This window comes from Lampetra planeri, chromosome 11 (genome assembly GCF_965212315.1).
Source record: "Lampetra planeri chromosome 11, kcLamPlan1.2.h2, whole genome shotgun sequence".
In the NCBI taxonomy this organism is placed as follows: domain Eukaryota; kingdom Metazoa; phylum Chordata; class Hyperoartia; order Petromyzontiformes; family Petromyzontidae; genus Lampetra; species Lampetra planeri.
The window spans coordinates 6,536,578-6,562,918 of NC_136117.1; the positions used below are offsets into that span (position 1 = coordinate 6,536,578).

At 46.9% G+C, this 26,341-nt stretch overlaps 1 protein-coding gene across 1 annotated transcript in view; it reads right to left on the reverse strand.

Annotated features, from left to right (window-relative positions):
• Positions 1 to 26,341, reverse strand: part of LOC144721235 (filamin-C-like) — a 95,515-nt gene that overhangs the window by 54,705 nt on the left and 14,469 nt on the right. The window contains exons 2-6 of the mRNA XM_078598687.1: positions 22,303 to 22,691; positions 3,735 to 3,983; positions 3,194 to 3,291; positions 2,303 to 2,450; positions 1,019 to 1,137 (exon numbers count right to left, since the gene is read on the reverse strand). Coding sequence (XP_078454813.1) covers positions 1,019 to 1,137; positions 2,303 to 2,450; positions 3,194 to 3,291; positions 3,735 to 3,983; positions 22,303 to 22,645 — 957 coding nt within the window. The 5' untranslated portion in view covers positions 22,646 to 22,691. The remainder of the gene's footprint in view (positions 1 to 1,018; positions 1,138 to 2,302; positions 2,451 to 3,193; positions 3,292 to 3,734; positions 3,984 to 22,302; positions 22,692 to 26,341) is intronic.

Genomic DNA, 26,341 nt, shown 5'->3' on the forward strand with positions numbered 1-26,341 from the left:
GTCACAGCATCAGTAGCAGAAGCAGTAGTCACATCGTCAGCAGCAGAAGCAGTAGTCACATCATCAGCAGCAGAAGCAGTAGCCACAGCATCAGTAGCAGAAGCAGTGGTCACAGCATCAGTAGCAGAAGCAGTGGTCACAGCATCAGTAGCAGAAGCAGTGGTCACATCAGCAGCAGCAGAAGCAGTGGTCACAGCATCAGTAGCAGAAGCAGTGGTCACATCAGCAGCAGCAGAAGCAGTGGTCACATCAGCAGCAGCAGAAGCAGTGGTCACAGCATCAGTAGCAGAAGCAGTGGTCACATCAGCAGCAGCAGAAGCAGTGGTCACAGCATCAGTAGCAGAAGCAGTGGTCACATCAGCAGCAGCAGAAGCAGTGGTCACAGCATCAGTAGCAGAAGCAGTGGTCACATCAGCAGCAGCAGAAGCAGTGGTCACAGCATCAGTAGCAGAAGCAGTAGTCACATCGTCAGCAGCAGAAGCAGTAGTCACATCAGCAGCAGCAGAAGCAGTAGTCACAAGCAGCAGTGGGGAGCGTTAGTGTCGTGGTTATTGCGCTGTACTCTGAGCCCTGTGACCCGAGTTCTATTCCTGCTCACGGCCAACACCGTTGACGATTATCTGAACCGTTCCTGGGCCTCCCCTAGGTCGACTCAAACGAATACCTGGTGCGGTGTGTAAATATCGCCACTGGGGAGACAAAGGTGGCCGGGCGTGGTGCTGGTCACCCACCCCCTCGTGTGCCGTGCCAGCCTCCATAGGTTCTCGCTAACAGCACTTGCCTCAAAATCCCGTTAAGGCTATACGGGGGATCTTTGTCTTTTCATTATTCGTGCACCTGCATTTGTGAGTGTGAACGTGTCTTTGCATCTGCACGTATTGAGTACTTGGCCTTCATAGGTCCTGGCTAACAGTACTGGCCACACAAGTCTGTAAAGGCTATAACTGGGGTTATTTGGCTTTGTAGAGCATTCATTATCTGCGTGTGCATCTGCGCGTGTGCATCTGTTTGCGAGCACCTCTTCTTTATGTCCCTCGGGGTCCTCCACGAACACCAGCACCTCCCCGAGGCCGGCATTCTCCGTCTCCACGACGAACTCGGCCGCGCGCTCAACCGAGTTTCCGACGGTCTCCACACCTGAGTTTGAGCGTATTTTTTTTTAAAACAAATCCGGTGGAAAACGTAAATGAATACGGCGGGTTGTTTGAGACGGTCGCGGGTGACAGGGCCGAGACCGTCAACTCGCGACGCTTGAAAACCCAGTTCAATCTCGGGCAAAGCTCAAAACCAGATCCGAACTCAAGATGTCACAAGAACAAACAAAAAACATTCACCGAGCGCGGCGCTCCGATTTCAATCACAGCGAGCGCGTTGGCGGTACACGGTGCGAGGAACAGCGTCGGTGAAATGTCAGGTGGCTCTCATTTGCCTCATTCAGGTGCAGTATAGGAATGACCCCTCAGCCCTTCACATCTTCCACTTCCCTTCACACAGCACGAGTTTTTTCTGTTCACCACGGCGATCAAGCCGATCAACGTGGTGAAGCTTTTGGACGCCGAATGTCCCCATAGGACGACCACATCAGTGCCCTCGGGAAGCCGACGTCCAGACATTGGGTGTTGTTTACCTCTTCCGCATGTAGTTAACATCTCGCCACAGCAGCGAGATGTTAACTACCTCGCCTGGTTATACAGGAGGTCGTGGGTTCGATCCTGACCCTGACGCCTCTATATTTTGAGTTTGCCTGTTCTCCCCATAGCCTCGTGGATTTTTTCTCCGGATCTACCAGTCTTTCCCTTCATAATAAGAAACATGCATTTTGCTGCTAGAAATGTCCACATGATAAGCACCATTTAATTCCTTCCGGCCAATTTCGTTCCCCAAAAAGAATTTAACGAAACTTTAAATTTTTCCAGGTAAGTCCCACTGAGCTATTTAGCTATTTTCAGAAGCAACCTGGCCACAAATCATAGCCTAACGAAGTGGCTCATTATGTGGAAACGTATAAGAGCCAAAACCTCTAAACGCATGTTGTGGAGGTAAAAACCGGAGGACCCGGAGAAAAATCCACGCGACCACGGGGAGAGAGAGATGTGCAATCTGCAAATATACAGGCATCGGGGTCGGGATCGAACCCACAACCTCCTGTGTAACCAGCGGTACAGCTCAGTATTGCAGCTTAGGTCGAACAGGGGAGAAACGATACCCCAAGAGCACTCTGCCTCGTGCGAAATTGTGCCTTGGGGCTGAGCCCCGGGGCGATTTCGTTCCGTCACGCACTCCGTCGCGTTCCCTCACGCACCGGGGCCGAAGGCGCGCGCGTTCTTGGGGTTGAGTTTGGGGCGGAGCGGAGCGCCGGGCTTGAGCTTGGCCTTGGGGAACTGCGAGAGGTAGGTCATCACCGAGTGCTCGTCCACATTGGGGTCGACGATCTCCTCCGGCGCGATCACCTGTGGATTGCGCACACACGACATGCGCGCACATGAACAACGCGCGCGAATGTATGTACGTGTGTTGAACTTCTTTCGCGCCGTACGTAGCCAACCGTGCGAATCGGAGGCGCGAAAGCTAAAAGATTTACCCGTGTAGCCGAATAGGCTGTGCCGCAGCTTTGTGCACAGTCATTCAATCCATGACAGACATGGCCTCTTAGATACGCTTATTGTGCAACTCAGTGACGAGGCAAGCAGCCAGTCCATTATTAAATCATTACTGGAATTTCAACTAGATTAGTCTGTCTTGGATATAGCTTAGTATAGCCACTCCGGTCCAATCTTTAAAAAAACATCATTATAAGTTTTATATCGTGTCGTTCATGCAAATTACATCTCACAATCGCTGAGGAACCACAAACGAGCCAAATGGTGAGCCAGCACCAACAAATACTCTGCAGTTCTCTCTAAGGATATCTTCAGCCAATTAGTATGTATACATGTGGGAGGAAACTGGACCACCCGAAGTCAACCCATGGATGCGAGGGGGCAACACTCGATCCCAGACACAAAGGACAGATGGTATTGGGCCACACACTGCACCTCAAGGGAGTCTCCCAGAGTGTTGTCATTTGTCCGACCCACCAACCCTCGCTCCACAGTGCTGGATTACAGGCGTGCATAGCCACCACCGCCCAGGTGGTTCACATTTGTGGTTGACGGTCCGGTCAAGGTGAGTCCGTGCCACCTCTCGCCTGTACCTGAGCCACTCCCAGCCAGTCCTCTGCTTGCTGCATGGCCTCCCGGGCATTGTCGACGGGCTGATGCACGTCCCAGATCTCCCAGTCAGGACACAGACCTGCACGGCACGCGCAGAGTCATGCCCATCTTTGTAGCAGGCTTTGAAGTGAATTCAATGCGCATGCCCTGTCTTTACATGCCTCTAACCGAGTCACCCCGAGTGCGTCCGATCTCGTCGGATCTACGAGACTGAGCAGAGGTGAGCCTGGACAGTGTTTGGATGGGCAACCACCGTGTAAAATCGGTTGCTATAGCCTGGGTGGGCAGCAGAGGGAGCGTGCATCAGAACCCACGGCTGTCCTGTCCTGTCTTTGTTCCCACATCTATGTTCCTTGCCGTCACTCGCCCGCACTGACCACAGCGTGGCGAAGTATTATCGTGAAACAAGCCGTCACGAAGCACGCAGACCCTGGGAGGAGGTCCTCCTCGTCCCGAGAGTGGACTGCCAAAATGGCCGCTGCACGTACACGGGGGGGGTGGGGGGTAAGGGGGGCATCTCACCCGGTGCGCAGCTGTCCACCAGCGCCCCGAGTGCCCGGCCGTCCTTCCAGTCCTGGCTGAAGTTGCTGATGGGCAGGTCGGGCAGCTTGTGCTGTATCCAGCCGAGCAGCCTCTGTTTGGGCGTCTGCTTCTTGGCCTCGTCCTCCTCCTCGTCCTCCCACACGGGCATGGAGATGGAGTAGTGCAGGATGAGCGTCCACACCAGCCCGAGGATCAGTTTGAGGTTTCCGTCGACGATTGCCTTGCTGTCTGCGAGGGTTTGTGCGGCAAGTTGCGTCACCAGCAATAGGTTCATGAGGGCCATTAACCTATTAAGCATCACCGGTCTTAACATATCAGTGTCCTGGATGTAACCAGATGTAAACAGATGTGAACCCACTGAGACACGATGAATGCAACATTCATGATTTCTTAGGCTACATGGACAAATCCCATCCAGATGATATTACACAGGTGAAGCGATTGGGGCATTATCTTGCTTATGAGCCTCCACTAGACCAATCCTGCCCAACTTGCGCCACATGCCTCGTAGCAGTGAGCGAGGACAACCAGAGTGCACTGCGGTGGAAGCAAGCCATGTCCGTCAGTTAAAACCTTCACGTCAGGGAAAATTACCACTCAGGGAAAATTGCCTCGTTTGCAAGGCACCCCTTGGCTTGACAATCCAGCAGCAAAGCCAACATCAAGAAAGAGTCGGCTTCAATTTTGGCCATTCAGCATTGAGAATATCTAGGGAAAGAAAAATAACTTTCAGACTTGCCATCTCTACCATGCATAATGCAATCAGAACCAAATGTTTACATTGGTACAGGGAACGAATGCAAATAAAGCGTACAATGGGTGCAAGCGCTCAGCTTAACTCACGTTACATCGCGGCAACAGCCACCAATAATATGCAAGCAATGTGGATATAATATTAGAGATTTAGTCCCACGCTTTATGGCACTGATGTAACGCGCCAACCTTCGCAATTTTCTGTGAGGAATCCCATCAGGCACCACATTTGATTTAAACAAACACATGGGTATATGTATTTATTTGCTAATTTTTACATGTGACAATTATTAATCGTGTTTTTCATTATGATATCCAGGCACGCATCATGCTTCACTTCGTTTCAATGCATTCGTGTGTTTTTGCTGGACGATGCTTGCAAAGCGATTCGGGGATCTATGAAATGAAAACCTCCTGTCTAAGCGACTACAACTCGCTGTGTGGCAGCGCGAAAGTTGGCCGGGCAATGTGGCCTCACACTCAACCAGAACTAAGCTGCCTGTGTGGCTTCAGCCGTTGGAAGAACTTCTCACAATAGAAAAGTCGTGTTTTACATACCACAAATGGGACTTTGTTCCCACAAAATGTGAGTGCCTGACAGAAGCAATGGGGTACCAGTCTTGTACACCGCGGCTTGCGAAACAGCGTCCATTGACCTTCCAAGAAGTGATAATTAATCTAATATAAAGGAACATTATAATAGTGCTGTTGTGTACGGAATGTTGTGTACTGTGGGACTCAGAATAGTGGGCAGTTAACTTGGGGAGTTTCTGTCAGAGCTACGGTATTTCTTGTGTGCTTAACGTGATGATGTACATTCACTGGTTGGCTGAGTGAGAACATAAGAACAATTATTACATTCATAAGTATTTTTTAGTAGGCCTAAATATCCTCTGGATGGATTCTCTAGAACTCTCGCTACAGGGAGCTCTGGATTTGAGATCCAGAGGTCGCTCCCTTGAGCGGAGGCCCTTCTACGAGCAGTGGCATGAGCAAGAAATTACAGGACAGCACCTTAACCTATGATAAAATATTTCCATCGTTAAAGCATGTTCCCGATAAGATCCATATTATGAAAGATGCAATGAACGGCATGTGGGTTTACACCAGGCAGACAATAAATTAATGAGCCATTATTAGTAACACGTGCAGACCACGGCCGTGATATCGGCAGCAATGATCTACGGAACATCTGCAGGTCCACAAGATCTAAGGACTTTTATTGTGTGCTTAATTTCATTGGCATTTCATTGCGAATTCCAGGGATTTTTTTGTATGGCTATTTTAATTAAAGGGTTGATATAAGCCAAGCACCCGCTGGTTTCATATTTCAAAACGATAAATCCATCAAATGATAATTTATGAACAGATTAGGGTTTGTTTGCAGGTCACTGCATGCGCTCACTAAAGCTTGATGCCCTTTCTCAAAATTAAGTCACAATGTCTCCCTGCTTAAACGAACAATTGGGCAGTGCTCTGCTCCAATGGTGGTTCCGAGCCGGTGCTGGAAATTACACATTCGGATGGCAGGCCTCAGTTTCTTCATAGGATGACCACTATCAACCTTCCCAGAAAGTGGTACTAATTTTACAAACCGCGAAGAAATATTTTTTTGAGCAGAGACTACCAAAATGTAATCTCGCGGGCCTTCAAATTGTGAGTCAAGCCTCAATCAACAAAAATGTAAAGTACAATTTGTCTTTAAAAAAAGTATAAAACGCGTACCGTTTGCTCTAAAGCACTTCACTGCATTAGAGGGCGTTTCAAGCATACTCCACGACATTAACGCATACATTATTAAAATCACTGTCATCCGCGCGAGTGCAAGTTTATTAAGCGTGGCGTGTGTCTGTACATGCGCGTGCAAGTAGCATCGTTAAAGGCAGTGAGAGCACATCGGAAGGAATAGTCCGTTCAATGCGGTGGTGCTTATGCAGTCACCAAGCCCCCCTATGTTCCAGTTGCTTTTTGGTTCTTCCCCCTCCCCACCACATCCGCTGCCTCCTATCCAGTGCCGTATTAAGCTAGTGCGGGGCCTGTAGCATATGTTATAAAGGGGCCCTAAATTTTAAAATGTACATAAATACAAATGTTTTACTTGCACAGTAAAGTAATTGTATTGTTATATTTTCTACACAGCCAGATAATACTACAAATCGCTAACCTTAAACACCCAGTCGTTCATAAAAGTTGAAGGCAGTATAGTACTATAGTGATAGAGCAAGTGCAGAATCACTGAACCGGAATTGATAGCTTGAAAGCATTTTGCGCGGGGCGCTTGAAAGTGCGGGGCCCGCAGCTACATATGCAGCAGCTACTTTTGCTACTAGGAGAATTCGGCACTGCTCCTTTCCCCCCAGAACGTTTTCAACTCTCATCCCACGGCCTCATTACGATTTACGGCACGCTCGGTCTAAGTCCGTTTCGCCACCAGTCTGGTGTCGAGTCGCGCGCCGTGTGCCGTTCTGCTGTGAGCCCGTCTCATTACGGTGACAGAGTGTGGGCTCAGTGAGCCTCGGGCATTTCCACTGCGCATATTAAATCCCAACTACGAGCGTGCGGTTAATGCCTTAGCAGAGGGGAACAAATCCTGTGGAATGCACAGCCCCTTGGCTTCAGCACTCGCCAGTTCAAACCATCGCAAGAGAGGTTGGTGGATAGTGATGAATTGTGAAACTGCCTCCCTTGGTGGCGGGCACAAGGTGGCCAGCAGATTGAAGTACAGGATGGCTTGAAATACAGGAAATGGACTTTTGTGGGTGTGAACCCCTTTTGTACGCCAAGGCTTTTTCACACGTCTCTAGTTTCATCCAACACACAAAAACATTCCTTGTACATTGTAGACATTGGTCAAACATCGAATGCAGGACCTTTCCCAGTAAAGTCTGGAGACTTCCCCAGATTAATACATGACGTTATTATGATTACTAACACATTATTGTTGAGTAAACCCTGGTCAGTTTGAGACTGAGTGACGCTGCCTATTGTGAAAACCACTGAATAAATGGTTCAATGAAGCGGCAGTCAAGTTTGCTTAACGTGTCGATGAAACTGCGAGTCGCAGTTTGTGAGATCAGGCCACGATGTGGCTGTCACTGGAAACAATGTCCACTGAAGCGTTCATAAAGCCAATTTAGTATTATAATCAAAGCTGGCTTGCCTTGTAACTGAACTGCACACATCTCGATAGGGTGCGGCTGTCTCATAGAAACACGGAAACAGCACGCACACAAATCGGCGAAGATCGGTGACGATGCACGTGTGTAGTTTACATCGGGACATGTCGAATGAATGTGGAGCAAGTGGCGCAGTTATTGGTGCACGGTGCTTTCTCTCCAGTTCGCCGAGTTTGATTCCCAGCCATGGCTAAGGTCAGTGGCGAGTGATGTCTGGATCAATCTCGCTGCCCCATCCACCCCTCACTTTATCCAGACTGACCAGCGAAGTGAAGAACGGCCAAACATCCCCCATCAATGACATTGTGTAGCAACGCCTTCTTACAGCAGTGGGCTGACAAAAGGTTGTCAAGTATTATTGTTATTATAACGTTCATGTGTTTATGTATGTTTAGTGACATCGCGGGCACCACGACAATGTGGGTACAGTAATGGCCCCAGAGAGGCTCGGTGAGCGCTGGATGGCACCACGCTCTGCGTGCAGTGCCGACCCCTACAGGGTAGGGTGTGAGAGTGCCAGCCACGGGAATGGGGTTACTAAGGGCCGTGGAACTCTGGCTGACCCCAGAGGACACGTGACGGGTTCAGTCTACACAGGGGCCCCAAGTGGGGGCTGGGGGTGGTCACGTGTGGTATTGTGTGTATGCACGATTCGTCAAGCGACTACATCCAATACATTTTGGCTAGCATGGAAGAGTAGGCAAAGTTGCCTTCTGGAGGGGCTCTCTCTGGACGTTGGAGGAGACCCGAATGGCAGCCGTGGCGTGATCACCGTACACTTCTACCTTTACATGTACACATAGGGGCCGTCCATAAATGACGTCACGCGATTTTGGACGATTTTTCACCCCCCTCCCCTCGTCACACGGCGTCACAAAAAGTCAGACCCCCCCCCCCCTCAAATATGACGTCACAAAGCTCTGCCCCCCCCCAAAAAAACTTATTTCCATTTTGAAAATAAAACATGCTTCAAATCGCTTTAAACTATCGTCATTGTGGTGCGTATTTAATGTGGCGCTGCACTCTGATGTTGTAGGAGAAAACATTTATAATAAAGTCTATTTAAGTAGAACGTGTTGTCTATATTTATTTAAAGTTGCACATTTTGATGTGACGTCACATTTCTCAACCCCCTCCCCCCTTATCGTCACACATCGTCACAATGTCTGACCCCCCCCCCCCTAGGTGCGTGACGTCACTTATGGACGGCCCCATAGGCGTGTTGCATTATGTTGAACTTCTTTTACACCATACGTAGCCAACCGTGCTAATCGAAGGTCCATGCACATATATTGTCACTTTTACACAAAAGTCGATATTGATGTGTGCATTTTCTCAGCACGCATCTACATACTGGTCTGAGCGCATAAATAACGTGCACCAGGGCCCTGGGAAGCAGAGGCCTTCTCCGCTAGTGAGTACCACCTCTTGAGAGTGAAAACGGAGTTTGAATTTCAGCTGCAGCAGAGCCACACTGAGAGAAGCGAAAGGCTGCCCCCTTTCACGTTGATGTACGGTGATTTTTTTTCTGCAATGTTTTACTGTCTTTTCTTGGATTTCTGTTTGCACTTAGTCACATATTCACTTTAAGATGTTTTTTTGTTCATGTTTTTGATTTTTGTTTGTTGCGGTTGCACCCGATTCAAGAGCCGAATGGCTCACAGGGCTATACCTAATAAATGAACTTGAACTTGAACGTCAGCCCTGCCACCCACCCACCACACTTCGAGGGGAAAGCATCTCGATTTGTGCCACGTGGAGTTGACTCACTGCAAGGATGGGACATTTATCCTCCTCGTTCTGTCCTCACACGGCCTGGACTCTTTTTTTAAATCCTTAATATTAAGTTCACTTGCTTGCTTGCTTGCGTGCTTACGACCGTGCAAATCTTTCGGTCGTTTTTTAACCCAATTCCCGTGATCCAATCGAGCTGACATTTTGCACACAGACTCGTTGTGCGTGACAATTTATTTTCGTGAAAATTTTTCCCCAAAATTTTACACTTTTTAGGAAAAAAAAAATTTCATATTTCATTTAAAATACCAATGTGATAAAAATGAAACTCTTACTCAAGAAAAACAGAAATGAATAATAAAATAAAACCGATGCCACGCATATAAAGGATTTATAGTAAAAAAACTTTGTTTTTACGGGTTAATTTTTTTAACAGACTCATGTCCTCAATCTGTCTCTCCACTCTCGCGCAACTGGAACGCGGTTCAAGAAACTTGTCAACTATCGCTCTCGTTGCTGTGTTGCTTCCAGCTTTGCAAGTAGAGGTCTACAATCTTTACTTAAGAAACGTGATTTTTTGTTTGGCAAATATTTGAAGCTTCTACTCTTGCGTGTGTTTTAATTTTTGTGCTGTACAGCTGTCAGGTTTGTTTTAGAGTTGCACTGCACGTTGTTCGGCATGATGCCCGACGTTTCGATCCACGTGCTGGTAGCTTCTTCAGGAACTGAATTCAGTGCCTGAAGCTCCCAGCGACGCAAACCGAAAACACACCACAGAGCTGTACAGCTAATCTATAAACAAACTACGATGTTTGCTTTACCATTATATATATCCCAGAGGGCATCGTATGGACGGAGTGCCATGACACGTGACACATATCTGAACCCTCGTCAAACATTCACCGCTTAGCTGACACCGCTCACCCTTCACCAGTCATCAACTCACCTGATACTCACCCTAAAAAAACACACACACGGTTTATATGACATGCAGTGGTGGGAAGCCAATTGAAACTCAATGGCTCTCCCTGCCACTGTACATGGATTTGTTTTAATGGGGCGATGTGAACATTGTAAATGGTGTTGCGGTAAAGGACGGCCAGGTGGATAATCCGGATTATGAGGTCAAACTTACTTTTGTTGTCATTTCTCCTTCGTTCACGTAAACGTTCGTTAAAATTGGTGGAGCGGTTTACGGAGAATTCTCCAGATGGACAAAAGACAAAGATCCCCCGTATAGCCTTAACAGACTGTAGGGGCAAGTGCTGTTAGCGAGCACCTATGAAGGCCGGAACGGTACACGAGGGGGTGGGTGGCCAGCACCACGCCCGACCGCCTTTGTCTCCCCAGTGGCAATGTTTACACACCACACAAGGTACTCATTTGAGGCTGACTCGACCTAGGGGAGGCCCAGGAACGGTTCAGATAATCGTCACTGGTGTTGACCGTGAGCAGGAATCGACCCGGGTCGCCAGGTTCATAGCGCAGCGCAGCGCTAACCACTACACTACAGCTCCCCACTCCAGACTTACAGACATATATATGCACACACACACATAGGTTATCTGCTTAATATAGAAATATAAAAGCAATATTTTCAAAACATGTCGGTAAATTAAATGAAAACTGTATAACACATGGGGAGTAAGCTCAGGAAATGAGCTCTACATAGCTCATGGATGTGCATGGCACTGTTCGCAATGTTTTATGATGCGGCACCTATTCAAGATGACAGCTATCGCAGTCGTTCATCAACATACTTATTTTTATGACTTTACGATCGAGCACTTTTCTTCAGAGACGCTTGGCATGAAGTTACGGTACGTTGAGTTGTTGTTTTTTTCTTCATAATATTAGCGGAATATTCTTTTGGGTTAAAAATCTCTCTCTCTCTCACTGGAATGGGTGGGTAAACGTTTCCGCTGCACGTTGCGTGCAAATTAGCACGCGGCGTTTTAGGCACTGCTGCTTCGGTTGAGGGGGTTAAAAAAAACAAGAGTTGGCATAATCCCTCTCATGAAACACTCGGATTTCCATGGCTACAGATCGAATGCCAGGAAGACTAATGTAAAACACAAGACAATTCCGTCGCAGTGGGACGGACACATCGCAGATGTTGCTCGGCACAGCCGAAAGCCACGTGTGTCTTCGCACAAGACTGGGCGGGATAATCTCATTGAAAGAACGGCAACAAAAGAGGAAAACATTTCGCCATGTTTCAAAAATAAATCCGCTCGGGCGCTCAGCAGACGCTCAACAGGTCTCGTTTCGGCCACAACGCAAGCAGCCGTCTTCAGGTGAAGAACAGGGCTGTCGAGGCGACAGCGTCTGAATGAAACAGCACCATGCTTGGAGCATATATTTAAGCTGGGTAGGAAGGGGGGGAAAAGGGCGCCTTGACAAAATAATTTACATATCACAGACCTGGTTTTCACCTGAAGACGGCTGCTTGCGTTGTGGCCGAAACGTCGTGAGAATTATTTTATTATGTTTTATTTTTATTATTTTATTACTTCCCTTCTACGTGACTTTACCGAAAGAACCAAGAAGCTCAACAGGTCGTCGACAATCGCGCTCGTGGCTTCAGGAGCCTTGCACAGTTGAGCGAGTCTGATGGATCGTCCTCGCCATTCATCGCCCAAAACAAAACACATGCCAACCCTCCCCAAGGCGTGGAGCTAAAGTGGAGAAAACCAAATTGTTCTCATATTCTTAGGTTTTTTCGGTAAAGTCACGTAGGTAAAAAATTAAAATTAATAAAAGTAAAATAAAAATAACATAAAAAATCACGACGTTTCGGAGGCAACACAAGCTTCCGTCTTCAGGTGGAACCGTCACAGCACGTTTGCTGTAGCTCTCACTTGATACAGCAGTCGTGCTGTGACGGTTCCACCTGAAGACGGAGACTTGTGTTGCCTCCGAAACGTCGTGATTTTTTTTATTTTACTTTTATTAATTTTAATTTTTACCAACGTGCCTTTACCGAAAAAACCTAAGAATATGAATCCTTGCAGTCACGAAAGCTTCAAATCTAGAATTAAATTGTTCTCAGCCAAAAATGTATCTCTCTCTCTCCTGTCTTTTATCTCAATAGGAACGAGCAAGGTTGTTGTTTTTTTGCCGGTGTGGATTAAAGTTAGCTGACGGGTCATTCGGGTCAATGTCTTTTGTTGCACGTGGGCAGAATGTCAAGTGCGGCAAAGAGGGCCCTTGAAGTGGCTGCGTCGAGTCAATTCGTCACCGTCGCCGACACACTGGCGCTCAATTACTTCTCTCGGGCTTTCCACTGAAGAAGCACTAATCGCAGTGTCATAACTGAGAATGAATGACTCCAACACAGCAGAATGGATGGTCCAAAAATACAAAACAGAATTGTTAAGGTGGGCCAGAGTTCAGAGAGGCAGTGAACAAAACTGACAGTTGATCTGCAGGGTGCGATGCAGGCAACGAAGGTGTAGCAGGCACAATGCGTGGCCACCAGGCATGATGAGTGCATGCGAGGTGGAACGATGTGTCGATTCGTCAATGAATCGCGATTGGGAGAGGCACGATACGTACGTTGAATCACGTCTGTAAAATCGTGTACGTCGCAATGGGTTCACGTGACAACATCTATATTATATTCTTGGTTCTTTCGGTAAAGTCACGTAGAAGGGAAATAATAAAATAATGCTAAATGATCAAATAATACAAATATAAAAAATTGTTATTGTTTTATATTTAAAACATTTTTTTATTTCCCTTCTACGTGACTTTACCGAAAGAACCAAGAATATGAATCCCTGCAGTCACGAAAGCTTTAAATCAAAATTTAACATCTATATTCATCACGTTATGTAAAAAAATATTTGTATAAAGTATATTTGAAGAAAAACCCTACAATATCAATTAATGGGATTGCCAAGGTGCACCTACAGTACTAAAGTACACAAACAATAACCAAACACGTTGGAAAAAATATGACAGGGATTTCAACACAACATGGAACCAATATGGCCATCAAATAGCGTGTAGATTTGACAGAGTATTTATAAGAAGAGCTGTCGCGAACAAGCACGCGCGAGCAAATCTCAGCGCTTTCATTCATGTTGCAGCAACATTTGATCTGTGTGTGGCAATGTCACTTACACCAAGTGGCAGCCTATTGATATGCATTGTCCTTTGATGAAGGGAGACACATTTAAAATACAGTTTTGAATAAAAAAAATTGCAAGCGTTTTTCATGATGCATCACGCGTTTGGACTTAAATTCCAGCCAGCGTACAATACTAGCCTTCTGTTACAGTGACGAGATGTTAACTACCTCGCTTGTTGTTCAGGAGGTCGCGGGTTCGATCCCCACCGTGACGCCTGCTGTATATTTGGAGTGTGCATGTTCTCCCCGTGGTCGTGTGGATTTCCTAGATGCAACGTGCGTTTCGAATATGTGGCTGCTATAAAACATCTCCACGTGATAAGCCACTTGTGATAGCCTGGTCACTTCTGAAAAAAGAGGCACATAGGCTCAGTGGGCCTTACCTGGTAAAATAACAAAATTAAGTTTAAATCATTTACACTATGAGACCTCCTTTACCAGTGGCAAAATATAGTGATAGGTTTTTACCCTTTCAACTGGTACAAAAACTGACACCTTTGTACAAGGCATCATGTTTGCAATAACCATAACACAAGCAGTCAAAATGCAAACAAAAAGAAACAACTCTGATAATGATAATGACTCTGATAATGATAAGGACAGTGCATATCATTATCATTATCAGAGTTGTTTCTTTGTGTTTGCATTTTGACTGCTTGTGTTGTGGTTATTGCAAACATGATGCCTTGTATAAAGGTGTCCGTTTTTGTACCAGTTGAAAGGGTAAAAACCTATCACTAAGTTTAAATCGTTAAAATGTACATCCTCCCTTTAGTGGGCAGCTTGCATTGGCGACTCCTCGCGCGAATTACTGGGCTGACGCGCGCCCCCCACGCCAACTAACAGCGGCTCTGTGGTGAGCACTAGACCGCCAGACTGCCCCGTCTGTCATGAGTTATGATCGCTAAGGCGTGACAAATTTACACGTGCGCTGCATCAAGCGCTTCAAGAATGCGGGGCACACGCTGCGCGCGCACAAACTAGCGCCACACTCGAGTAAAGCCGATGGTGGCGGAGAGTGCTATTTCGTTGGAGCGTTTCCATTCCCTCGGTGGTTCATCCGCTGCTCGTGCCAAACCAGGTGAAAAACGTGCCTTTGAATATTTCTGTTTCATGCGCTTAGTAATGGATTCAACGAACCTATAAATAAAACTGCATCGACTTCTCTCCTCTAATGAATGGCACAAATTCCCAGAGCCTGGACCCTTAGGCATCCTCTATAATGGACCATTTTATTCCATCGCATGGGTGCTAGCACACACACGGACACACGTATGCCTGTGACAGACGCCTACTAATAAACTAGGAATGATGCCCCAAAATTATGTTTTACTGAACTTTCAATTCGTCCGTCGTTGTTGACTAAAGCCGAGCAATTTGGATATAAATGATCAAATTATGTGTGCAACGGTGAATGTTGGAACACTGACAGATTGCGCCGCAAGGGAATGTGACACAAAGCCCTTAAACATAAAAGGAACATTTTACATGGCTGAGTAGAAGGCAATACATCTCACAGCCAATTACAGCATCACACAACGCACACTGACAGCCTTTAGTTTGTTTATTTTACAGAAAGCCACGATTCATTGTGGGGACTCGGCCATTTCCATGGAATCACAACTCCTCGTGGGCCATATATTCTGAGTCCACGATGAATCTAGACTTTGTTTTATTCCCTTCTATTTAATTGAAGTCAGTGCATCATACTGCCACTACATTGTATTCAGTCTCAAAGGGAGAAATGTTGCCTTGCTCTCAGTGGACTAGATTGTTTCTTTGAGAGATTCGCCGCGGTACAAGCAAGTGTCGGCCGGAGTTGCACGGTCAGGAGTAATTGAGTCGACTACTCGGGAACATTCATGCACACGCTGCCTGCGTTTGTGGCTGGAAGCATATTTCCCGGTTACGCAGCGGGGAAGCAAAAGCAGGGAAACGCAGAACACATGGCTTCGTCAGACGAGACAGTGGTTTATGTACACAGCAGGGAGCAGCCCACTGACATGGGGAGCTCATTGTTCAAATCCAATCTGCAGGCTGGAGTGACTTGTTTGCAAAGTGAGTAATCTCAAGACATGACCACAAAGCAGACAACTGTGAGGCTGAAGGCTGTGCACAAATGAGGCCTGAAATTCCAATCCAACGGTGGCTGGGTGATTCAGGGTTCCCATAAATTATGTGTAAGGGCATGGTACCAGCACTGCTGAGATCCCGGCTTTAACTTTGGATAGCCTCCTGTTATTAAATCAACCTTAACCATATAACCACGTGCAAATTATGCATGGCCTCACCCCTGCGAACGTTGCTGAACGAAATGTTCTCATGCAATTTGATTCCAAAATCATGATCATCATCCGCAGCCATTGTAAAATCCACAAACCATCGCCATCTCTCTCGCCCTCCTGCGTTGTAACAATCCAAGGCCGTAATTATAATATATATTGGGGGGGGGATATCCCCCCCCCCAAAATATGCTAAAAATGTCCCCCCCAATATATTGCTATAAAATATATTTCTGTTTATATGATTGTGGTTATGGTTGTACTTTATTAATCCCTAATCTCTGCCATTACATAAAATGAAACAAGAAAAGATAAAAAAGATAAAACAGAGCAATGTAATACAATACACTATTAGACATTATTGTAAAAAATAAATGAAAGTCCATCCGATGTGTTAGTGATTTTTTTTTTATTTTAGTCAGGAAATTAGTTTTCAAATTTAGATTTTTTTTCTGGGGGGGGGACCCCAGACACCCTGGAAGATTTGGTCCCCCCCAATATTGACTCCATGTCTACGGCCTTGTAACAATCCACCCGGCACCCGCGTACAAGCCGATTTCATTGCTCCACTCCACAGTAGGACAAGCTCTCTCTCTGCTACGTTCCTTCCTTGCTGCCACACCATCATGAGTCTTGACCACTGGCCATTATCCCTGCCAGTGACGTGTCCTGCACAAGCCTACTTACTCAACAGTCAATATGAGTGTCTCTTAATACAATTACAAGCTTGCATCTGTGCATTATTTTCTGTTAACTTTTAAGATTTTCTTTGACATTTTCTTCACAAATGGCCATGGTTCTGATCCGCATGTCACCGCAGGCAACATGTATGTTGAACTTATTTCGCACCGTATGTAGCCAACCGTACTAATCGGAGTTGCGGGGGAAGCACAACAAACTAAAACACACAAAACAACATTTATAAAGAAATATGCACCGTTTGAAGCGCTGTGTACTTTAGGCATCTTTCCAGCAGCAACTCCAACCCACTTTATCCACCTCTTTACCTCGTCTCAACTGACCTTATTGAAGCTTTTGTAGAGTTCGTGCGGGGACACGGTCAGGATTGAGTGTGGGGGTCACGCAAAGGTCAAGGGAGCACGCTCAAAGAAACCATTAAAGAAGGGAGCTGGCATAGAAAGGTGCGAAAGGGGGGCTAGGGGATTGGAGAAAGCTCCAAAAAGATATAGCTTCTTCTTCTTGGTTCTCTCGGTAAAGTCACGTAGAAGGGAAATAATAAAATAATACAAATAAAACATCATAAAATCATTCTCACGACGTTTCGGCCACAATGCAAGCAGCCGTCCTCAGGTGAAGAACAGGTCTGTCGAGAAGACAGAGTCTGAATGACTTCCAAAAAAAGATACAGCTTGGTGGAAAATGGGAGATGGTGAGAGAGGGGTTAGAAGGAGGTGGCGGAGAGAAGACTGGATACACAAAGAGGAGAGAGGGGTTAGAAGGAGGTGGAGATGAGAGAATGTGTATAAGGAGGGGGAGAAGAGAGAGGGGATATAAAAGAGGAGAGAGGGGGGGAGAGGGTTTTTAAAGAGATGTGAGATAAAGGCTCGGTGTAGCAGGGACGAAAAGGCTGGACGTCAACACCGCGTGTTCGTGCCCTGCAGGTGTTGGTGTTGATCGCTACGATAAAGTTCCCTTACCAGGACGACTCGCGTGGACTCCCTTTCACGTATAGATATATAAATGAGGCGTGCGTTCAAGTGCCCCTCCACACAGCATGAATGGGGGTGTCAGTGTTTAGCGAGAGACGCTCGTGAAAAGTGACTGCGGAACAAGCATCGTGGTGTCAGTTTCCAGGGTCACTCTCTGACATAATGCAACGCTCTGCTGACTTTAGACGTTCCAGAAGGATGTTTCGTCACCTCGTGACATGGCTGATAGCACGGTTGAAACGAAAACAGTGACACTCGCACGTGAAGTACAAATCGCATCCTGGAAGCCGTAACACAAAAAAAAACCAGGAAAACGCATGCAGCAGGGAAACACCCTCCCGGCTGCAAGAGCAGCCGCTGCGTGGCCTGACGTTGCGAGCTGATGTGATGAGATTGAATAGGAATGGTCAAATCGGGGGGAATGGGGAGGGGTGGGGGAGAAATCAGACATCCGAGCGTGATGGGCGCACACAAACGCACGCACGAACGCACACACGAACGCGATCACGAACGCGATAACGAACGCACACACGAACGCGATAACGAACGCACACACGCACGAACGCACACACGCACGCGATAACGAACGCACACACGCACGCGGTAACGAACGCACACACGAACGCGATAACGAACGCACACACGCACGAACGCACACACGCACGCGATAACGAACGCACACACGAACGCGGTAACGAACGCACACACGCATACACACGCACACGAACGCACACACGAACGCACGCACACACGAACGCACACACGAACGCACGCACACACGCACACACAAACACGCACACACACACACACGAACGCACACACGAACGCACGCACACACACACACGCACACACACACGCCTCGGAGTGCTAGTCCACGCCTGGCCGCGCGTGAGTTGCCCGCACGGGGAGGTTTCCGTGACGCGCCCCGCGTCCCAGCAACAGGCCGTGGCCACGCTCGCCGCACGCAACTCTCTCGCTGTTGCGCGCCGTGCCTCTCCGCGCGTTGAATGCGACACGCGGGTATCCGCGGGCGAACGGCGCAATTTGCCACGATATCAACCAGAGGTGTGGACTCGAGTCATGTGACTTGGACTCGAGTCAGACTCGAGTCATGAATTTGATGGCTTGCGACTCGACTTGGACTTGCATAACAATTACTTTGTCCCACCTATGAGATGTGGACTCGAGTCATGTGACTTGGACTCGAGTCAGACTCGAGTCATGAATTTGATGACTTGCGACTCGACTTGGACTTGCATAACAATGACTTTGTCCCACCTATGAGATGTGGACTCGAGTCATGTGACTTGGACTCGAGTCAGACTCGAGTCATGAATTTGATGACTTGCGACTCGACTTGGACTTGCATAACAATGACTTTGTCCCACCTATGAGATGTGGACTCGAGTCATGTGACTTGGACTCGAGTCAGACTCGAGTCATGAATTTGATGACTTGCGACTCGACTTGGACTTGCATAACAATGACTTTGTCCCACCTCTGATATCAACCCATAAGAATAGGGGTTCGCCCCCTTCTCGCAATAACATAGGTGTTAAGATGTTCAAACGTCAAACACAGATACCTCTTGCAAGGCGTCACGTGCGCATTCACCGCACACGCTTGTGTCAAAACATTCAAACAAACACGCTCTGATAGTATATATGGTATACTCTTAGGTTTTTTCGGTAAAGTCACGTAGGTAAAAAATAAAATTAAAAGTTAATAAATGTAATAATGGAAATAAAATAACATAATAAATCACGACGTTTCGGAAGCAACACAAGTCTCCGTCATCAGAAACGTCGTCATCAGAAACGTCATCAGAAACGTCGTGATTTATTATTGTATTTTATTTCCATTATTACTTTTATTAACTTTTAATTTTATTTTTTACCTACGTGACTTTACCGAAAAAACCTAAGAGTATGAATCCTTGCAGTCACGAAAGCTTCAAATCTAGAACTTTGTCTTTGAAACTGATTGGCCTTCACCAAAGGCAGCCTTCTTTATGGCCTAGCCTCACCATGTCTAGACCCGGAGCACGTCTAGCTCTGGTTGAGCAGTTATATCCACGGGAACTTTTTTGTCAGTATCAGAAATAAGAATTGCCCTTTGTGATACTTGCCATGTTTTTTGTACGTTTCGCCTTTTGGCCTAATAGCACGAGATATGAACCCAGGCACATCGGAGAGCTCTATCGGTTTAAAACAAACGTTTCACCAAAATCCCCGAATATTAAATTTAAAGTTGGTAATTTTTGTATTATTATTATTTAAAAAAGAACATCTCTTGTTGGAAGAAAGCAAAGTCCTAGGAAACCCACGTTGACGAGTGCAGGCACCGCGCTAACCAGCAGATGGGAGCCTCAGGCAGGTTTCATCTCTATGTGATCCATCAACCCCCACCTCCAACATGTTGGATTGTTGGCACGCACCAACACACTCGGCGGGTTCTGTAAGTTAAACAACTTTTTTAATAACTTGTAAACTATTAACCCTCATTTTACTTGTATTATTGCAAGATCAGAGCATGTATATTTACAAAAAGCCCAAAAATCGGTTGGTGATTCAGAATGTAGTATTGTATCTGCCTGTGAAAACTAATGGACTACAACAAATATTGTGCAGTAGACATATGTACACATGTCTCGATGCTATCGTTAGTGGTGTGCCAATCCATTGTCTTGTCACAGTTTGGCCCCAAGGGCTCGTACCTGTTTCGGCGCGGAAACCCAACGCACATTTACCATCAGTACGCCGGTAAAATGCAACGTTACGCGTTGCCACAACGCTGTGCTCAACAACTGCGGCACCGTCTGAGTTATTACGGCTGCAACTTGCTCTACACAACGAAGTACACCTTCTAAGAAATGTTATAACGAACGTGCAGATGGGATTTGTTACGAAACGCAGTATTTCATCGTATTTCAATTGAACCAATTACGCAGGGAAAAAAATATTCACCCCCATTGGACTTCAATTATAGTAGTTCATCATTAAGGCCACCCTTATTAGAATATACCACAGCCATGTTCGGTCTAATTGGGTTCCGCTGCAAATAGACGTGTGTGTGTGTATAAATATCTCCGTGTCCTTCATTGCAGCGGCCATTTCGTAACGAATCGATGGAAGGAAAAGTGCCAAGCGAAAGTACTTTGAGAAAATACAAACGCCGTAACAGACTACTAAGTCCCTTGGTTTGCCTCTTGCTCGCACTCGCACGATGTCTGCCTGGACATGGAGCAAAATATTATTGTTTAAATGTCCACGTAGCCCCAAATGCAGCAATGCGGGAAAGATTTCTAAGTGATCTATCACACGTCTTCATTGATATCCTGCAAGAGTTTGTGTTATCATAAACTCTAGACCACGAGTGCCACCAAAACAATCATCGGCGCCAGTGACAACACACCTACCAGCAACCACCACCAATAACCACAGCCCCGTCACCACAACCAGAAGCACCACCAACATTACCGACACCACCACCACTACCAACACCACCACTACCAACACCACCACCACTACCAACACCACCACCACCACTACCAACACCAATAGCACCACTACCAACACCACCACTACCAACACCACCACTACCACTACCAACACCACCACCACTACTACCAACACCAATAGCACCACTACCAACACCACCACCACTACTACCAACACCACCACCACCACTACCAACACCACCACCACTACCAACACCAATAGCACCACTACCAACACCACCACTACCAACACCACCACCACTACCAACACCACTACCACCACCACTACCAATACCAATAGCACCACTACCAACACCACCACCACCACTACCAACACCACCACCACCACTACCAACACCACCACCACTACCACCACCACTACCACCACCACCACTACCAACACCAATAGCACCACTACCAACACCAATAGCACCACTACCAACACCACCACTACTACTACCAACACCACCACCACCACTACCAACACCAATAGCACCACTACCAACACCACCACCACTACCACCACCACCACTACCAACACCAATAGAACCACTACCAACACCAACAGCACCACGACCAACACCACCACCACCACTACCAACACCACCACTACCAACACCACCACCACCACTACCAACACCAATAGCACCACTACCAACACCACCACTACCAACACCACCACCACTACCAACACCACCACCACTACCACCACCACCACTACCAATACCAATAGCACCACTACCAACACCACCACCACCACTACCAACACCACCACCACTACCAACACCAATAGCACCACTACCAACACCACCACCACTACCACCACCACCACTACCAACACCAATAGAACCACTACCAACACCAACAGCACCACGACCAACACCACTAGCAGCATCACCATCAGCACAATCACCAACTCCAATAAAAACAAGGACAAAAATCCCCGTATAGCCTTCACATACTGTTGGGGCAAGTGCTGCTAGCGAGCACCTATGAAGGCCGGCATGACACACGAGGGGGTGGGTGGCCAACACCGCGCCCGGCCGCCTTTGTCTCCCTAGTGGCGATGTTTACACATCAGACCAGGAACTTATTTTAGGCTGAGTCGACCTAGGTGAAGCTCAGGACTGGTTCAGATAATCGTCACTGGGTTCGTAGTGCAGTGTGCGCTAACCGCTACACTGCCCGCACCAATACCACCGGCGTCACCAACATCCCCACAGGCACAAACAGCACCATCGTCATCAGTGCCTCGAGGGATGCCGCTCGAGCCAGACCTCGACGCGTCGCGCCCTCACCGATGGACACGAGCTTGATGTTCTCCCTCTCGAGGAACTCCAGCGCCACGGACACGTTCTCCAGCTGCATCTGGCGGAAGGTGGGCCGCGCGTGGTGCTTGCGGCACATCCGCTTCTGGCTCAGCACCTCGAGCAGCGCCACGAGGCGCAGGCCGTCCGAGAAGTCGCGCTGCAGGTCGTCGATCTGCCGCCCGACGGCGCGCAGGTGCTCGTTGCACCAGCGCGTGAAGGTGTTCTTCTGGATTCGCTTCCACGCCGCGTCCTCGGCCAGCTCCTTCTCGGCCGCCGCCACGAGCGGCTCGGAGCCGTCGTCGCGCCCGTTCATGTCCGCCCGCTTCTCCATCCCTCCGTCCGTCCGTCCGCCCGCTCGGCTTGCAAAGAGGACGATCCTGTCACGCGGGGGGGGGGGGAGGGAAATAAAGACGACGCTCTTATTAGGCGCGCGTAACGACGCGTCGATTCGTCCGTCGAAATTGATTGTTGCGCTCACATCACGATTCAAATTGAGCAAATGGGGTCAATTGCTCGATCAATTCATAAACTGGATAGCCACAGAGCAACATCGCTCCCTACTGGCAGGCCGACGTCCGCTTGCCGACCGGCGGCGCAGGCACTTTGCGACTCACAGGGGCAGCCGCCACGCGGGGAGTAACCTGCCGCAGGACGCCTCGAGCCGTCCTGCGCGGGTGGCGTGCTATGAATATTAAGTGTTGGTGATTACTATGATTACGATAATGATACGTGCGTGGGGCTGTATAAGAATTGCAAATGATTGTTTGCGTATTAATGCTAATGTTAGATAGAGGTGAACGGATTGAACACGACTGTGCAAATGACATGGAAACAAACGCACGATACCAATTCGAACGGGACAGTAATATCCGGGACGGAACAAAGTTCAAAGAAAATAGTCGTAGTTTTTTGTCATATTCTTTGAACCTATCTACGTGACTTTACCGACAGACCCAAGAATATAGCCTCTCTCCTGAATGCTTGTCGAACCAGAGATCTCTGGAATAATAATAGTTAAAATTCATAAAGCGCCCTTAAACAATCGTTCTCAGTACTGAAATTGATGCATATTTGTATGTTCTCATATTGATGTTTTTTTTAAAACAAGCCATGAAGAACCAACTGTCAGAATGCACCACTTTGCCCATGGTGATGTGCTAATCTTGATTCCAAGCTTTCGTAAAATAAAATGCACGTGCTAAATCGGAAGTTTGGATCTACATAATGTGTGCGAACTTGTAGCTCCTTTACTAAACACTAATGTAAGGCATTTTGTCTAACTCAAAGATCTGACACGGTCAGTATTGCTCCGTGCCGGGGAGCGGTATCGCTTCTCCAGCACGTGCTGTGACTTGCCTTGGCTGCCACTCTCAAGGAGGCAAGTTATAGAATTGGATAAAGTTACAATAACACTCAGCCCTTGCATCTCCACTGAAAGCCACCGTTTCATAAGTCTAGTTGGGGCCATAAGCAGAGTCCTTGCAGGTGGCTGGAATGTGACATCAGATCCCTTGGCTGCGTTTCACAACAAGATGCATGCGGTTTAAATGCCTCTCGCTTGGCACACGAATCACCTTTGAATAATAATAATAATAATAGTAATAATAAAATAATGAACGATATAGTGTCCCCGCGTTTCAATCAACGTTCATCCCCACTGGCCGTTCTGATCCAGTGGTGGAAATTCCACGTTCGCATGGTCGAGACCAAGTCTCTCCTTTCGACATTCACCGTTGACCTCCCACCATGTGTTGCAGTCACCTCGACGTTCTGAGCAATCGACGACGACGACAACGACGACGACGTCGCAGCGTCGGTTGTCCGGGTTATCGCTGATGTTACAGCTCTGCCATGTTTGTGTTGGGTTTGCACCTCGTGTTGTTGTTGTTGTTGTGCAGCACAACATCCCAACAACCCCCCAGCCCCCACTCCCGGTGTAATCCGAAAGCAACGTCCGATAGCCAGGGCGATGGGTGGCGATGTCCCGAGGAGTGAACACGACGATGAACGCGAGTCGGTGGGGTTATTGTTGACCCAGACTGGCGTTTGGAAGCGTGGACTCGTCATTGAGCAACTCACCGCTTCATCAGCTCAGAAACATCACAGCCGGCAGTAATGATTACAGGGAAGCGCCGAGGATCAACATGGGAGGCACACAAGAAGTAGACCGTGGCTTTGTGCGAATTCTATTAAAATGGCATCACGCGTACAGTAATAGTACATAATTTCATAAAATGACTCAATTTTGCCGCACTTTGTAAAGTGGGTCACATGTAATTGCCGCTCTAAGTAGCTTAGAATGTGGCCCTAATTGCTCTGTTTTGCCGCACTCCCTGTGAAAATGTCCAAAAGCGCTGCTTAGACATCATCAACCTTTTAGCTTCGAGGCTTATAGGCCACCTGGGGCCAATGTCGCAAACGTAATGAACTTAGGACAGCTCCTTATATTTAGCGAAATTGCCCCCAGGGTATTTGCAAGAAGAAGTTTAAAAAAAACATCTACTTTAGTTGGTAAATTTCTATCACAACAGCACCCTTCCCGTGACACTTTTTAGTTTGTATTTAGCCCCTATTTTCTTATTTCCTTTGGTTTGCGGATTACCGCCGGCTATCCGAAGTGGGTTTCCGAATCAAAGCTGGATAGTTATACGAGACAAACCAACGAGCGCTTGGCTCGCATGTGAGCGAGTGGCCTGATGAGATAAAGGGAGCCGGCTTTCTTGACCTCGGATAACTCATTAACTGCGAACGCAGCACGTGCGCCACCGCTTAGAATTGCTTTTGAATCGGTATTGTTTCAAGGGTTTCCTCGCAAGAATATCTTGGTGTCTGTTTCAAATGCAGCACGGAATTCCCTCGTTTTGTTCACGAACTTGCTATCCGCGATTGTGGCCATCCGCGAACTCTCCACGACTGCATCGAGAGAAAGAAAGTGATTAAGTAAAGTGGCGAGAGAGAATGTGATGCGAGATAGTGATGAGAGATAAAGTGGTGAGAGATAAAGTGGTGAGAGATAAAGTGATGAGAGATAAAGTGATGAGAGAGAAAGTGATGACAGATAAAGCGATGAGAGATAAAGCGATGAGAGATAAAGTGATGAGAGATAAAGTGATGAGAGATAAAGTGATGAGAGATAAAGTGATGAGAGATAAAGTGATGAGAGATAAAGTGAAGAGAGATAAAGTGACGAGAGATAAAGTGATGAGAGATAAAGTGATGAGAGATAAAGTGATGAGAGATAAAGTGATGAGAGATAAAGTGAAGAGAGATAAAGTGATGAGAGATAAAGTGATGAGAGATAAAGTGGTGAGAGATAAAGTGATGAGAGATAAAGTGAAGAGAGATAAAGTGATGAGAGATAAAGTGACGAGAGATAAAGTGATGAGAGATAAAGTGATGAGAGATAAAGTGATGAGAGATAAAGTGACGAGAGATAAAGTGATGAGAGATAAAGTGATGAGAGATAAAGTGATGAGAGATAAAGTGATGAGAGATAAAGTGATGAGAGATAAAGTGATGAGAGATAAAGTGACGAGACATAAAGTGATGAGAGAGAAAGCGATGAGAGATAAAGTGATGAGAGATAAAGTGACGAGAGATAAAGTGACGAGAGATAAAGTGACGAGAGATAAAGTGACGAGAGATAAAGTGATGAGAAATAAAGTGTTGAGAGATAAAGTGATGAGAGATAAAGTGACGAGAGATAAAGTGACGAGAGATAAAGTGACGAGAGATAAAGTGACGAGAGATAAAGTGATGAGAAATAAAGTGGTGAGAGATAAAGTGATGAGAGATAAAGTGGTGAGAGATAAAGTGATGATTATTTAACGCCTAACTACTTATATGTATTTTATTTATGTTCATTATCACCAATGTTGTTGTTGTTGTTGTGTTCTTATTATAATGTTCATGTATTTAATAGTTTATTTATGGAAGGTTCAAAACGACAATATCGTTATCCGCTTAATTTGCTATTGACGTGCATTTCCGGAGCAAACCCCTTGGAGAAACGAGGGATTAGCTGTAC